This window comes from Tursiops truncatus, chromosome 15 (genome assembly GCF_011762595.2).
Source record: "Tursiops truncatus isolate mTurTru1 chromosome 15, mTurTru1.mat.Y, whole genome shotgun sequence".
Taxonomy (NCBI): domain Eukaryota; kingdom Metazoa; phylum Chordata; class Mammalia; order Artiodactyla; family Delphinidae; genus Tursiops; species Tursiops truncatus.
In genome coordinates this window covers 39,045,531-39,061,949 of record NC_047048.1, presented here as the reverse complement: position 1 = coordinate 39,061,949, position 16,419 = coordinate 39,045,531, and the positions used below count along the sequence as shown (strand labels likewise).

At 51.5% G+C, this 16,419-nt stretch overlaps 1 protein-coding gene across 2 annotated transcripts in view; it reads left to right on the top strand.

Moving 5' to 3' along the window:
• The window catches only part of SNX5 (sorting nexin 5), an 84,860-nt gene that overhangs the window by 49,723 nt on the left and 18,718 nt on the right, over positions 1-16,419 (top strand). The window contains exon 15 of one of the 2 annotated variants that reach the window (XM_073792590.1): positions 346-429. In XM_073792590.1, coding sequence (XP_073648691.1) covers positions 346-429 — 84 coding nt within the window. Of the gene's footprint in view, positions 1-345; positions 511-16,419 lie in introns of those variants that run through there. The other variant, XM_073792589.1, reaches the window with a different exon arrangement.

Below are 16,419 nucleotides of genomic sequence, written 5' to 3'. Positions count from 1 at the left end.
ATTTGACAAATGAGAACAAGGTAAAAGCACGCTTTGTGGGTTTGAAGTTTCATTTCTTTACTTTTTTAAAGTTAACTTGGAATGAAGAGTGACCGTGGGTAGTGAAGGGCATGTAAAATTTTTCGGACTAGGGCTGTTCAACAGAACTTTTGGAAATTTGCTCCACAATCTGTCCTATGCGATTTCAGTAGCCACCAGCCACGTGAAACTGTTGAGTGCTTGACACGTGGCTAGTGTGACTGAGAAACTGAATTTTAAATGTTATTTAATTTTAATTTATACGTAAATAGCCACACATGCCCAAGGGTCACAGCTTTAGAATAATTTTTGTTTCTGTCATTTCAGCAAAGGAGAAACCAGAGAGGAAACACAGGAAGAGCACAGTGGCCAGTTAAGGCTCCTGCTCTCCGGGTGAGGGTTCTGCTTCAGGTTAGTTTATTGTCAAGACGGTGGTGCCAGAGAGATTTGGGAGTCAGTTCTGCCCTTGCCACTTAACAGCTGCTGTGGTTTGGGGCAAGCAAGTTCATCTCTCGTAGCCACAGTTCCTTCATCTGTAAATTGGGGCTAATAATAAATACCGACCTCAGGACTCTTGTGAAGAGCCTGTGAAGTGCAGCCTCAGGGCAGCGCCCGCAGACAGTTAAGTGCAGCCCCTGCAGGCAACGATGACGGTGTGGCGGCGACAGACACCTAGCTCTGAGCTGGGCTCCCTGCTCAGGGTCCCTAAAGGGGCTGCATCAGGGTGAGGACACAGTCCGAGGTCAAGAACGTCAAGTGACTGGGCTAGCCAGGAGTCTCCTAGGAGTCAGGCAGCTGTGTCAACTTCATTCTCTGGTGGTCAAATCAAAGGGCAGACCAGGGGGCTCCTGGGGTGTTCACCCCCACCTGTGCTTTCTGGACGGTTAACCCCTACAGGGCCTCTGCCCACCCCCTTCCTCTCATCGTGGTCCAGCAGACTGGTGGCCTCTGCCTGTCTGGGTTATGTTAACCATCTTTTACGAGAGGGCTTTTTGGGTCATACTGATGGGGGTCCTCCCCAGATGCAGCCACTCCATCCTGAGTCCTGAGTGCTCGGGGCCCTAACACACGTGTATGTGTGTGAGATGGTGGGGATTTCCTTTAGAGCAGCGCGGCTTGGAAATCAAGAAAGCTGGTTTAATATGCAGATTCTGAATCAGGAGCTCTGGGGGGCCTGGGAGTCTGCAGTTCTAACAGGCTCTCAGGTGGTGCCGCCTCGCTGATCCCAGCGCCACACACAATAGGGAGATTCTCATCAGTGGTTCCCAAAGTCTTGTCCTGAGGGGCAGCAGGCGCGTCCCCTGACAAGTGACTTGTTAGGAATGCAGGTTCTCGGGCCCCATCCAGACCGACTGAATCAGAAACCCTGGCGTGGAACCCAGCAATCTGCGCTTTATCAGGCCTCACTGGAGACTCAGATGCAGCTCAAGTTTGGGAACCGCCGTCCTCAGTCACTGGTTCTCAAACGTGGCTGCTCTTTGGAATCACCTGTTTCCAGCTGATTGTTTTTCTTTATTTTTTGATTTGTTTTCAATTGTTTCTTTTATTTTTATATTTAGAAATCAGCGTGATGGCGGTCTAATTTCCTGGGGAGTTTAAACAAGTCAGTTGCTTGGGCCCCAACCCCGGAGATTCTGGTCTGATTGTTCTGGAATGCAGTCGGGGTGGGGGTGGGGTCTTAATTGTTGTCTTTCTGGGTGGGATGTAGGGTCGATTTTTTAAAGTCTTGGCTACTCAATAGAATTACCTAGAGAGCTTTCCAAGCACAGGTGCTTGGGTTCCCCCACCAGAGATTCTAATCTAGGGTGTTTCCTCAGCGTGGAGTTTTTAGGGCTTCCGAGGGTGAGAACCACTGCTGTGATGGAGAGAATCCAGGATCCGCCGTGGAGGGGAATTCCTGCTCTGCAGCAGGGTAGGGAAAGGCCTTTTTGTCTTCATTAGCGAAAGGGATCCTGAGACAGTCCCAAATGGAAATTCTGACGGTCAGCGGGGAATTGTGGGTGAGAGAGGGATGAGCCCCCAGACAGGAGGAAGAGGTTCTCGTCAGAGAACTAAAGGCACAGACACGGAAAGGACAGCCCCAGGGGCCGACGGGCCTGCGGTGCCTGAGGTTTGTGGGATTTTTTTCCCTTTTAATTTCAACATAATTTCAGGCTTATAGAAAAATCACAAGAATAGAACAAAGAACTTGTTTTTTACTCTTCGCCCACATTCTGTGTGTGTGTGTGTGTGTGTGTGTGTGTGTGTGTGTGTGTGTGTTGGTTTTGTTTTTTCTGAGTCATATGAGAATAAGTTGCAGATAGGATACCCTTTACCTCCCAAAGCTTCAGCTGTATAATTCCCAAAAATACAAAAACCATTCTCTTCTAGAACTACAGTGCGTTTACCCCACTCAGGAAACTTCTATCAAGCCAGTGACGTAATATCAGGCCTTATTCAGATTCAGATTTCACCAATTGTCCCAATACCTTCCTTTTAAACAAAAGGATATCCGGGATCACGGGATGACAAGTTGCCTGTGGTTGTGTCTCCTCCAGTCTGGAGCTGTTCCTCAGGCTTTCTTTGTCTTTCACAACACTGACAGTTTTTTTTTTTAAGATATATATATATTTTTAATGCTTTTCTTTTTCTTTTTTTTTTTTTTTTTTCGGTACGCGGGCCTCTCACTCTTGTGGCTTCTCCCGTTGCGGAGCACAGGCTCCAGACGCGCAGGCTCAGCGGCCATGGCTCACGGGCCCAGCTGCTCCGCGGCATGTGAGATCCTCACAGCCCGGGGCACGAACTCGTGTCCCCTGCATCGGCAGGCGGACTCTCAACCACTGCGCCACCAGGGAAGCCCTAATGCTTTTCTTTTTTAAAAAATTTATTTATTTTATGTATTTATTTTTGGCTGCATTGGGTCTTCGTTGCTGTGCGTGGGCTTTCTCTAGTTGCGGCGAGCAGGGACTACTCTTCGTTGTGATGCACGGTCTTCTCCTTGCAGTGGCTTCTCTCGTTGCAGAGCACAGGCTCTAGGCGTGCGGGCTTCAGTAGTTGTGGCACGTGGGCTCAGTAGTTGTGGCTCATGGGCTCTAGAGCGCAGGCTCAGTAGTTGTGGCGCACGGGCTTAGTTGCTCCGTGACATGTGGGAATCTTCCCGGACCAGGGCCCAAACCCGTGTCCCCTGCATTGGCAGGCAGATTCTTAGCCACTTCACCACCAGGGAAGTCCTGTTTTTTTTACTAAATCAACAACTCTTGTTAGATTTGTGAAAGAAGTGAGGCCACAGGGCAAACTGCTGCCCCCGCATCGGAGGCACCAACAGATAAGTGCAGAGAATCATGGCTCCAGGAGCAGAAAGCTACACAGGAACCAGGGCTGGGGAAGGGAACCAGAACGGAAATTGACGAATTGCTCGGGGCTCAGTGTAGACCAGGCTGAGTTGAAACTCCAGAGGGGGCCCAGTGGGAGAGGGGTCCTCACCTGTTTGTGAATTACCTCCAGAAGCCCAATCTGCTCTAAGAAGTGAATATTGGGCGAAAACTTCCCTTGTGCTTCCAGCTGGGGAGGAGGAAAGGAGCCATTGTCATCACTGACAGTTTTGAAGAGTGAGAGCCAGTTATGCTATAGACTGTCCCTCAGTTTGGGTCTGTCTGATGTTTCCTCCTATATTAGGGACGGGGTGGCACGTTCTTAGTGCATCGTATCAGAACGTGAGGGTAATTTCTTGGTTTGGGAGATTGTAAAGCAAATTTGGGTTATAAATATTCCCAGTGAGAAGGAAAATCAAGACACGTAGAGGGAGGCTGGTGTGGTTTACACAAGCATCTGTGATTAGCTCAAATGTTCAAAGGACGGAGCAAAGGTCCAAAGGCAGAGGACTCAAACCAGAGAGGCAGGAAATAGTATCATGGCTGAAAAACTGACGCTCAGAATGAGCTGAGGCTACGAAAAATGCGGAGGCAACCAGGGCTTTTAGGTGGCTTGCTTAAAAAACACAATTGGTTTTTCTGTCAATAAAAAATAGAATGTGTTTATTGTGGAAAATCCAGGAAGCATAGAGAAGAAAGAGCGACTCCCTCAGTCCTACGACCAGCTGGATCACTGCTGGTATTTTAGCACATTTTCTCCCAGCCTCCAGAAAGGGTGTCTAAAGCCGTGCTTGGAGCCTGAAACGAGCGAGATAAAGAAGGGCGAAGTCTGTCTGCCGAGGGAGGTGATGTCACGCTGGTGGAGGTTGGTGAGAGAGGCTGCCTGTGTGTCCACCTCTCTCAGCGGGAACATCTGTGAGCTGGGGGGGGGGGGGGCGGAGTCCAGGAGGAGGTGGAGTGTGCATTTGGGACCCAGAGCTACTGCCTCGGTCTTTGCAAACCTCAGAGGCTGGTTCCAAAAGTTTGGGTCTGGGCAAATATTTCACTGATTTGTAAAAATAAAAGCAGGGAGGCAGGGTGTGTGATGGTGGGGGTGGTCCTAACTCGGGACTGAGCTGTGTGCACTTAAATTCAGACTGGGGAGGCCCCGGGGGTGGGGGGAGCAGGCAGGGAGCTTTTGTCACCCAAAATAGCCTTCACAACCTCCGTCCAGGTGGGTGTTGCTTATTCCTGTTTTACAGACAAGGAAACTGAGACTCAAAGGTAGGTGATGTGTCAGACCCCATAAGTGCCCCACCCAGGTCCTTGCTCACCCAGAGGTCACCCCTGAGAGTCCCATCTGTGCTGATGGCTTCCTGCATCTCTGTACAGGGTGTTCTCTGGCCCTTAGCATGGGGGGTGGAGTTAACACCCCAAGAGTGACCCTCAACAAGGGAGTTGATGGTGAATACCCCAACTTGTTTGCTCCTTGCTGAGACAATTTTTTTTAATTGTGGTAAAAAAACATTATGTAAGGTTTACCATCTTAACCATTTTTAAGTTTCCAGTGTTACCTGCGTGCACCTTGCTGTGCAACAACAGGTTTCTAGAACTTTTCATCCTGCAAAACTGAAACCCTATACCCATTGAACAGCTCCTGTTCCCCTCCCCCAGCCCCTGGTAACCACCATTCTACTTTCTGTTTCTATGAATTTGACTCCTTTAAATATTGCACATAAGTAGAATCATGCAGTGTTGGTTCTTCTGTGACTCGCTTATTTCATTTAGCATGAAGTCCTCAAGGTGCATCCGTGTTGCTGCATATGACAGAATTTCCTTATTTTTTAGGCTGGAAAATATTCCACTGTAGGTATATACGACATCTGGTTTATCCATTCATCCACTGATGGACACTTGGGTTGCTTCCACCTCTTGGTTATTGTGAATAATGCTGCTATGAACATGGGTGTGCAAATATCTCTTTGAGATCCTGTTTTCAATTATTCTGGATATATACTGAGGAGTGGGATTTCTGGGTCACACAGTAATTTTAAGTTTTTGAGGAAACTTCATAGTGTTGTCCACAATGGCTGCACCATTTTATTGATGAGACAGTAGTTGTAGGTCCCTGGAGGGACGGGTCACTGTGGTAACCCGCTCATAAACGCTACCCTTTTATTGGCTGCCTTCTCTTCCCTGTCTCACCTCCCCACTCTCCTACCTGGCTTTCCTGGAATGCAGATGAACTACATGCACCAGGTCTTTGTTGCAGGGTCTGCTTCTGGCTGGACCCTCAGCTAAGGCCTGTCACTTGCTTCAGGTTACACAGTTAATAAGTGGCTCATTTAAGTATCTATTGGTATATAATAAGCACCCCAGGACTCAATGGCTTAAGACAACAATTTATTGTCACTCGTGGTTCTGTGCGTTGACTGGGCTCGCTGGGTGGTCTTCACTTGGGGTCCACTGTGGTTGCAGTCAGACGTTGGTGGGGCATGAGGCCTCTGAAGGCTTGACTGGGCTGGACGTCCATGGTGGCTTCTCACTTTGGCCGTCTGGAAGCTCAGCGGGGGCTGTCGGCCAAGTGGTCTCTCTGTGTGGTGGGCTTCCTCGCAGCCGGGTGGCTGGCTTCAGAAAGGAGCATCCCAAGAAAGAACATTCCAAGAGGCAGGAATGGGAAACTGCCTGCCCAGTTTAGGGCTTTGCCCGGAGATGGCACAGTGTCTTTTCCACCACATTCTATGGGAGAACGCACAATAGACTCGTCCAGATCGAAGGGGTGGAGAAACGGACGCCACCTCTTGCTGGGAGCGGGGGTCGAGTCCACACTGCAGAAGAGCATTGGGAGGGGAGAGATTTCTGTGGTCATCTTTGGAAAGTTGGTCACAGTGATGAGTCAAACCCGGACCGTCCAAACAGAGATTGTGATCTCAACCTCTAAGCTGCCTCCACTTAAGAGATACGTTCTAGGGATTCCCAATGTTTCTAGGGGGCTGGAGAACCAGCAGTAATGGCAAACTTGAGAAATGCTGTTTTTGTTTATTATGACCCCATTTTTATGTCCGGACTGATGCGGCCTGGGGAAGCAGAGTTCTTAAGTGGATTGATAAAAGTAGAGACAGTAACCTTGATGTTAACTTTTGGAAAATGATAGAGCAGAACATGATATAGTTTATTTGTAAACATTAGGAAAGAATGCAGTGATCAGGAGGTGGGAAATCTTGGTGTGGGTGAACTGAATAATGCCTCCCCCCACCACCGCCCCCCAGAGATATCAGGTCCTAATCCCTGAAACCTGTTGATGTTATAAGGAAGAAGGGTCTTGGCAGATGTGACAAAGGATCTTAAAAAAGATTATCCTGGACTATCCGGCTGGACCCTGAATGCCATTATGGGTGTCCTTATAAGAGACAGGCAGAGGGAGACCTGCACGTGGAGAGGAGAAAGTGAAGTGAAGACAGAGCAGAGAAAGATTTGAAGATACTGGACTTGAAAGTTGGGGTGATGCAGCCACGAGCCAAGGAATGCCAGCGGCCACCAGAGCTAGAAGATACAAGGAACCAATTCCTCCCTAGAGCCCCCCAGAGGGAGCACAGCCCTGCCCACTCCTTGATTTCCATCCAGTGATACAGATTTCAGACTTCCGACCTCCAGACCTGTGAGAGAATATATTTCTATTGTTTTAAGCCAACAGGTTTGTGGCAATTTATTACAGCAGCTGCGGGAAAGTAGTACACAAGCTAAGATAACTTTCTTTGTAGACAGTGCTGGTGAATAGAGTGAATGGATAAACTGTATCCAGCCAGCATTTGAATAATGGGTTGGAAAACTCATTGATAATGAGAGCATTTCCAGGGCATTTATGGCAGGTTGTACAACTTTCTGCAAAGTGTTTGTCGTCAAGGGGTCTCTGGCCCCAGGCAGTCGTGGAGTCTGTAGTGGAGGGCTCTGCGGTTAGCTCTGCCCAGGTCACTACTTCAGTCAACTTTCCAGATGCAGATGGGGAGAAATTATGGCATCAGATATGAAGGTGATGCAATGTTGGGGGCGCAAGAGTGAAAGCGATCACTGAGCTGAGATGAGTTATTTCGATAGCTTGGAAATTCAGAATGAAGCTAAGATAAAGCTGACGAGAGAGGAGGTTAGATTTTAAAGAGAAATCCATTGGCCGAGTGCAGAACTGGTTGAGGGGGTCTGGCCAGGCTGTAGTTTCTGTGAAAAGGAGCTCGGGGCTCTAGTCAAGAAAGCTGTGTAATTTTTATAAGAAGAACATGATTTGGGGTGCTTTGTGGGAGGGCAATATCCAGTTCATGGTTGGAGGGGGTGTCCTACGTACTGACTGGTGGTTGGAGCATATTGGATAACTTGCATTTTTAACACCTCCTTCCTTTTTTCACAACGAGGGGCAGGACAGTAAGGAATCCGGAAACCACATGTGCTGGATCACTGACCATGTCCATTCTCTGCCCTTCACCACTCTGCTCTTTGCCCCTGCAGACTTCAGACTTTATCACCCAGAATATCAGGCTCCCTAATGCCATGTTATGTGTAACAATACTTAGTGGCCTAAAGCAACAACAGTCATTTACTGTCTCACAGTTTCTGTGGGTCTGGAATCTGGGAGTGGCTTAGCAGGGCGGTCCTGGCTCAGGGTCTCCCATGAGGTTGCCGTCAAGATGCAAGATCTACACTCACCCGAAGGGTTGACAGGGGCTGGCAGACTGGCTTCCAAGACGGCCACTCACGTGGATGCAATGCTCATGCTGGCCGTTAGCAGGAGGCCTCAGTTCTTGATCCCACGGACCTCTCCACGGGGATGCTTGACTGCCCTCACCCCATGGCAGAGGCGTGATCCTGGGGAGAGCAAGGTGGAAGCCACGATGTCTGTTATGACCTAGTCACATCCTGCCCTTCCACAACAGATTGCTCGGGTCAGCCCTCTGAAATGTGGGAAGGGACTGATTGCCAGGAGGTGGGGGTCCATCTGAAAGGCTGGTTACCATGGGAACAGGGACGGGAACAGGGATGTGGCTGGAAGGTGATCGGGAGAGGCTGGAGCTGGAGGGTGTGATGAAATCATCCCCCACTCAGGCTGGCCGAGTTCCCGTCAAGCTCCGGGATGGAGGTCTCCGCTCTGCATCCTGCAAGTGGCACTTCTGCACGTGCTGGGAGGGAGTGGAGGCCTCCTTTGAGCCCTGCCAGAACCATGTTACACTGTCCACAGAGCAGGGCTCCGGTGGAGGGTGACGCATCGTGAAGACAAGGGCTGTGGAGCTGCTGGCAGGAGACAAAGGCCTCCGTTGAGGGAATATGACATCGGGGACCAGCCTGTCCACGGCCACCACTATTGTCAGGAAACAGTAGGAATTTGAAAAGGGCGCAGGAGGTGTTGCTGAGTGGTCATCGACATGCCACCGTGGCTGCACACCCTCCCCAGTCTGCCGTCTCAGGGGCGGTGCCAAGGTTGCTGGGATTTGTCTGAAAAGGTCAGCTGTTCAAAACGGCTCTTTAAATACACAGTGTTTTCTGAGCTTCCTGTAGTTTGTCCCACCCAGCTCGGGATGGCGCTTTCTGTATCCACCTTCCAAGTTTGTTAAGCAGGATTACCTGTTAGCACGAGGTGAGAAGAGATGAAGAACCAGGAGAGGATTTGCACGTGGCCGTTTGGGATGGCTGGATGGCACGTGGAGGTTCTGTCTGTGTCCGTGACTTCCAGCTGAGGTCAGGTATCCAGCAGAGTGCTGGCAGATGTGCTGTCCTGGGTGCAGCAGCGAGGACAGTGGACTCAGCCGCATGTCTGCTGGCTGGGGCTCTGTGGGCGCCTTGGGCCTTGGCATTGAGCAGAGCCCCCAGCTGCATGCGGGTCTATCCTTATTGCTGTCATGTGTTACACTGTTACCAGTGAAGTACAGCTTTGCAGTGATGTCTCGTACCTGGGGAGCTACGAGCACAGGAAAAAATCCCATCATAAGGACTTTCCTTGGGAAATGTTCACTGGCTCCTGGATCTCCCAAGGCAAGGGGCTCCTGTGGTAGGCCTGAGTAGTTCCTGATGGGAGCATCAAGAAAGAACATCTCTGGGAAAGATTGTGCTGGTCGGACGCTTAGGTCAAGGTGGAAGGCAGCCTGAAATATTCACGAGAGCTGTCGGGGAGGACAGGCTGGTATTTTGATCAGGACTCAGCCACTAAATGAACAGGGTGAGCTTTGCAAGTTAATTTGCGCCTCATGGAATGGCTAGCTGGCTTCCTGGCCTTCCAGCATCTGCCCCCTCTTTTCTCGGCCTCTAATTTCCTTCTGGGAAACTATCTGCCCTTTCCCCACTCCGATGCCGTCAGGGAGGTCGCTGGATGGGACGTTGTCGGGAATTATGCGTAACTCCAAGCCAGCCCTTGGTGCGCCCTGGTTTGATTTACCTGAACGTCTGGGGTCCTGCACAACTCTGAATCAGCTGAATTGTCCATAAATGGAACCATATTTTAACTGCAGGGGGAAGTTGGTTAGTTTAAAGGTAACGAGTTGAAAATGTTTGTAAAATCAAAAACATCATTTAGTTGTGCAAATGACTACTCCTTGTTCAATAAATTCATAATTTCTAATTGGACTGCACACTTTCAAAGGCTTTGTGAGAGTATATCTTTCAGTGCTCTCCTCCCTGCTCCCCGCCCGGGCACCCCTGGTCCTTCTCCACTCTGACCTGGGTCCCGGGATTCTGGACACTTAAGCCATGATGTCTTGTTTCCAGCTGGGTCCATCCAGTGGGATGATGTCTGGGGGGCAGGAGGAAAGTGAGGTCTGGGTATTTACCCCCCAGCTCCTTCCTTTCTGGGTCTGCACAGGTCGGGTGCCTCCCTCTCCTAAAGGCCCCAGCTCCTGTCTAGGGCCCTCTCCATGCGGTCATTCTCTCTGGGTTCTGGTGATCCCTCCTCAGCTCTGGGAAGGGCCCCTCGATGTTGAGCCCAGGATTCTGCACAACCCCACACTCATTTCCTAAATCCTACTGCTCCTTTGTGAATAATCTACCAAACTCCCTTCAAATCACCCAGTTTGAGTGCCCTCTGTGCCCCCAGGGACTGTGCCTCACCCGATATTCAAAACTTTATTTTGTACAATATTTTCAAAAGCTCTGTGGTGTCCTCTTCCTCTTTCGAAGGCCTCAGGAGGGATGTGGATGTGTGTGTTCAATCGAATTGCTATTGTTTGAACTTGAAAACAGGCCTTTGGGGCAGGAGACAAGAGTAGCTTTGTGCTTTTCTTCAGCGCAAGAGTCAACTGTGTTTTAAAAGTCACGGTTGCCAGGGAACGGGGCCCAAACTGGAGATGGTTTCGTCCCCAAGGGGGCTGTCCTCAGAAAGCTCACAGTAAGTCAGAGCAGGACTGGAGGGGAGGATGCCGTGCCTGCACCACGCTGTGTGTAGGGAGCTCCAGGTGGAAGCCAGGTCGAGGGCTGGGGTGGAGGAAGGAAATCAGGATGGGAAGGAAGTCAGTCCCTGCTTCAGAAGGGATCCTGGGAGAATTCCCTGGCGGTCCAGTGGCTAGGACTCCGCGCTCTCACTGCTGAGAGCCTGGGTTCAATCCCTGGTCCGGGAACTAAAATCCCACAAGCCATGCGGTGTGGCCAAAAAAAAAAAAAAAAAAAAAGGGTCCTGGGAGAGGGCTCTGGAAGGGATGTGTGCTTCAAACACTGGTGACAGTCACTACAAAACATCCTAGGATAAGGGACAAGTCAAAGGAATAAATCTTAGTAGAACCTCCAGAGTACACGGGGCAGTGCGGCTGCAGAGCAGAAGACTATCCAGTGATACCGGGGGAGGCTCCTGGCGATCAGTGAGTAAAAGCGGGTTGCAGCCCATTGTGCAGTGTGGGCCCATTTCTGTGGAATAAAGTCTGTATTTATTCAGAGTGTAAAGACTGGTGAACTGGAGGGGAACCACAGTTGGCCAAGTGTGAGGTAAGGAGAGAAGCAGACAGAGACACAAACGGAACCTGGATGAGAACATGGCTCGGGTTCCTCTGTCAAGTCAGGAGCCCCAGGGCCCTTAGAGAATTCCCTCTTCTCTGTTATTTGCCGCTTTGAGATTACCGAGACATTAGCATAGCTATTAGCATACCCATTTTACAGATGTGGAAGCAAAGGCTGAGAGACACCTAGCAGCTTGGAAGTAAAAGGTAGCGTTGGGGTTTGCGTCAAGGTCATCCGAGTTGAATACCAAACACTTTGCTGGGGCCGGGTGCTGTCCACGGTCCCCAGCTCTGTCAAGGCGACAACAGACCAGCAGCAACTCAGCTGAGATCACTAAGGATGTTTTCCTAATGGAGTGGCTGCTCACAGCCAGGTGGGCAGGGTGGAGGGAACCACAGGGGCTGATGAGCCATCCACTAGTAGCATCAGCCAGCAGGGCCCAGGGAGAGGGTGTTCCAGCGCAGCTACCGACCAGGAGCCCCACCAGACCCCGATGACTGAGGGAGGGAGGAGTGAGGGGTGTAATCAAGGCTCTGAGCCCTCCCCCAGTCTCCTGCCAGGGTCTCCCCCCCAGGGCTGGATCCAACAGGAAGAGGGGACTAGAGCCCCAGGCAATGCAAGACCCAGGGTTCAGCTTTCCAGGGTGCGGGGCAGGGTGGGTCCTGAGCCTGCAGGACCGTGGGGCCACCCGTGGATGGAGGGGTTTTCTGGAGAAGCCAGAGAGGGTGCCCAGACCCCGGACTGACCCGAGGGAGGAACCCTCCCAGTTCTCGCCCGGGACGTGGTGCCCAGGTGCCCACCGCAAGGGGGGCAGGCAAGGGCTACAGAACTTTCTCCTCACCCCGTCACCACTGCCTGATGCCAGCAGACACGGGACAAAAGTTTGTCGCGTGTGAAGGAAGCGGGAGGTGAGACCGAGGTCTGAATGAAGTTCCACACCAGAGCAGACCCTGCGCAAGCCCAGGTGCAGGTAGTGCACAGGCAGGGACGAGAGAGGAGACAGGAAGGGGGAGGTGATGGTGCGATAGTGGGTGGTTACCTGCGACGGCACCTGGGACTCCATCCTCCCGGGACCATTTGAAGAACCGGGTAGGAGGCACCCCAGAACTGTCCCACCGGGAAGGGGAAGCTGAGGGATGTACCGGCCAGCTCCTAACCCTCGTGGGTGGAGGTGGCTCTGGGCGGCATAAGATACCCCGCGCCCCGCGCCCGGCTGTCTGAGTGCCTTCAGCTGGAGGAGCGAAGCCCTGCTGGCGCTCGAGGCGGGAGCCGGGCCTCGGGAGCTGCCCGCGAAGCGCAGGTGAGTTCGGAGGAGGGCGGGGCGCGGCCGCCACAGCCGCTCCGGGTCCACGGAGGAGACGCGGTCCTTCCGGTGGAGACCAGTCTACCGAGCGTCTGCTGTGTGCCCCGGGGCGGCCGGGGAGGCCCATCTACCGAGCACCTGCTGTGTGCACCAGGGCGGGCGGGCAAGGCACCCGCTGAGCGCCGCGCCCGGCCTGGAGGTGCTGCCGTGGACGCGCGCCCAATAAAGCCTTGGGGTCCTGCGGTGGGGGGAGTCGAGGGGACAGTGGAGGAGACGGGTTTTAAGGATTGAGATAGCCTCTGCGGGGGCCTGGGAGGGTTTCTGGTTTAGCAGAAGCACAGGCTTCCGAGCTTGGAGGGAGTGGAGCGGGGCGGGGATGGGGTCAGCCGGGAGGACGGCGGGTGCCCGCCCGACGGGTCGGCTGTGTCCACAGACCGCGGGGCCTCCGCAGGTCTTCGTTCTCATCGCCGGGGTCCCATTCAGCTGGGCTAGAGGGTGTGGGACGGCTGGTGGCTGGGACGCGATTAGGGGAGGACTCGGTGGAGCCCTTCGGCTGGACCTCAGCCCGAAGACCGTGTGGGAGCCCTGCCCGTGCCCCGGGCACTCGGCCAGCGTGTCCCCGGTGCTCGCCGCGCCCGGTGCCTGGCGGAGGAGGGGTGGCGGGTCCTCCCCGCACAGAGCGGCCTTTGTGCCACCGGCCCCACACAGGCTCTCTTTGTGGCCGGTGCCGGCGCAGGTTTTCCGTGAGCGGGGGATGCGGTGGTCGCAGGGCCCTGCGGGGAGCGCTGGGGGGATGGCAGGCCGGGCTGGGGGCTCCCAGGGTGTGTGTGGGGTCCCTGGAGGAGGTTCCCTCGGGTAGCCAGGGATGCCGAAGAGTGGGTGGCTGCCACCTCCAAGGGGCCCACACAGTCCCAGGGCAGGAGGCCCTCCTGACCGCCCCTTACTAATTAAAGCAGCTCCACGCACCTGCCCCCCACTCCCGCTGTGTGCCTTCCACACCCACACCCGGAATGTTTCTCACGCTGGCCCTGGGGAGACTCCTGGTTAGCTGATGGTCCGTGTGGGTCTCCCTCTCAGCCTCCCAAGGCCATGCTCAGCTCCTCCTGGACGGTTTTTCCTGGCCGCCTCTCTGGCTGTTTCTCAGATGGTCTCGCCAGGCAGGGCCTCACAGGCGTGCAGTGCGTGCGATCACACAGGCCCTGTACTCACGAGGGCCTCACGCTTGGCTGAAGGCTCTGCTGTCACCATCTTGAAATTCTTAATGATTTTTGAACAAGGGCTCTACCTTTTGCTTTTGCGCTGAGCCCCACAAATGCTGTCACTGTTCCTGTCTTGGGGCTCAGGAGGGGTAGGAGTGCACTGAGTCATGGGCGGGGAGGGTGCTCAGCTCACCTCCCCTCTCAGAAGTTCTTCCTGCTCTGGGACTCAGGGTGGGACTAGAGGACACGGCTGTGAACAGTCGGGGCTACACGGCAGCCTCATAAGCACTTTGCAAGTGGCCATTTACTCTAAGAATTAGCTTTAAAAATAATTGCTTCATTAATTATACATGCTTATCGTGAAAACGTTAAACAATACAGAAAAAGACGAAGAAGAAAGCAGAGGGAAAATTTTAATTCCGTCATGGAGAAGTGACCATTATTAGCATTTTGGTGAACATTTTTACAGTGCTCTGTGTGTGTGTACATTTATATACTGTCTTAGCTCAAACTGCTGTAATAAAAATAGCACAGACTGTGGCTTAAACAATAAATGTCTATTTCTCACAGTTGGGGAGGCTAGAAAGTCCAAGATCAGAGTGCTGGCAGATTTGGTGTCTGGTGAGGACCCACTTCCTGGCTGTATATCCCACCTTCTCACTGTTTCTCTTCACGTGGCAGAGAGTGAGCTCCATATAAGGGCTCTAACCCCATGCTGCGTGCCCCACCCTCATGACCTCATCTAAACCCAATTACCTCCCAAAGGCCCCACCTCCTCATACTACCACATTGGGGGCTATGGCTTCAAAATATGAATTTGGGGGGACACAAACATGCAGGACATAATATAAAGAGTTATATATATTTATATTCATATCCATTTATATGTATATCCATAGACATTTACCTACATATAATTTTATATAAATAAGATCATTTATATATATATTTATTATTATTTTTTTACATTAAGATTTCAGCTGTTAAAGTCTAGGACATATAGATCTACCTCATTCATTTTTAACAGCTGCATAGAATTTCACTGCATTTCTAAACCACTGTGAATAACTTAACCAGCACTCTACCTGGACAACACACATGTCAGCTGTTGCCAAACTTTCACTCTTAAAATGGGCAATGATGAACTTCCCTGAGGATACATCCTGCAGGGGGTGGGTCTGGGTTTCCTAGTCTATTGTATAGACAGAGGGACCTGGAGCATTATTCAAAAACCCTACCAGTGGGCAAATTAGAAGGGGCATATTTCAACCTCTGGAGTTTAAGCAGTTGTTCGCAAACCTGACTGTCTTTACCATGTGTTGAATAACCCAATCCAAATGGCCAGGGGCCAGGCCACCTGGCTGTCCACCCACCCCACTGGCTCCAGCGACTTGTTTCTTTAAATCAGTTCCTGGCAGGCCTGTGTGTGCTTTTCTTGACCTCTGGTGTCCCCTGTGAGAAGCAACAGTGACAGTTTTCTGCTCTAAGGAGAACCCACTTGGAGGGCGCCTCACGCCATGGCGCTGGGATCGCCATCAGCACCACTCCTGTCTCGCAGCACCTCATGTACAGCTAGCGCTCAAAAAGCATCTTGGGACTGGGTGAAAAGTGTTCTCACATCCTCTTTATCCGCTCCCACAACATTTTATTACAGAAATTTCATACATACAGAAAAGTGGAGTGAATCGTGAAAAAAGTTGAGTGAACACTCAAATACCTACCACCTGGATGACATTTTGCTCTATTTGCTTCATTATATGTCCATCCAACTCTCTACCCATCAATCCAGCTTATTTTTTCATACCTTTTAAGGAGAGTTGCAAACTATGGCACACGTCACCCCTAAACAGTTCAGCACATATATCATTAAGTACAGTTGAATAATTACTTTATAGTTCATTTTTCTCAGGTGAAATTTACATGCAATGAAATGTTCAAATCTTAAGTGTACCATTTGCTGAGTTTTGACAAATGCATTGTCCTGTGTGAATCAGAGCCCTGTCCAGGTTCAGACCATTGCCATCACCCAGATGGTTCCCTCAAGCCCCTTCCCCGTCCAGTCCATCCATCCCCGCTCTACCCCAGAGGCAGCCATGGTTTTCATCTTTATTTCATCATCGATTAGTTTTGCCTGTTCTAGACCTTCTTAGAAATGGACTCCTACCTCACATGCTCTTTGGAGGCTGGCTTCTTTCACATTCCGTAACGGTTCTGAAATCCATCCATGTCGTTGTGTGTGTTCATCCCTCCCACTCTTTTACGTCACTTAACACACTTTCGAAGGCCCTTGTTTTCAGTTCCCATTTGACTTGATTTGTCCAGGGACCCACTGCCAGCTGGAGGATGGTCAAGATTTGTCTCCATGCCTCCAGGCAGGAACGTGCCCCAAAGGTTATGGATGGAAAACTGCCCAGACCCCACTGCCCTCTGGTTCCCTCTGCCTCCAGCCCCGCCCGCACGGCAGGATTTCGTTCTTATTTTATTTTATTTTATAAATTTATTTATTTATTTTTGGCTGCGTTGGGTCTTTGTCGTTGGGTCTTCGTTGCTGCGTGTGGGCTTTCTCTAGTTGCGGCCAGCGGGGGCTACTCTTCATCGCGGTGCGCAG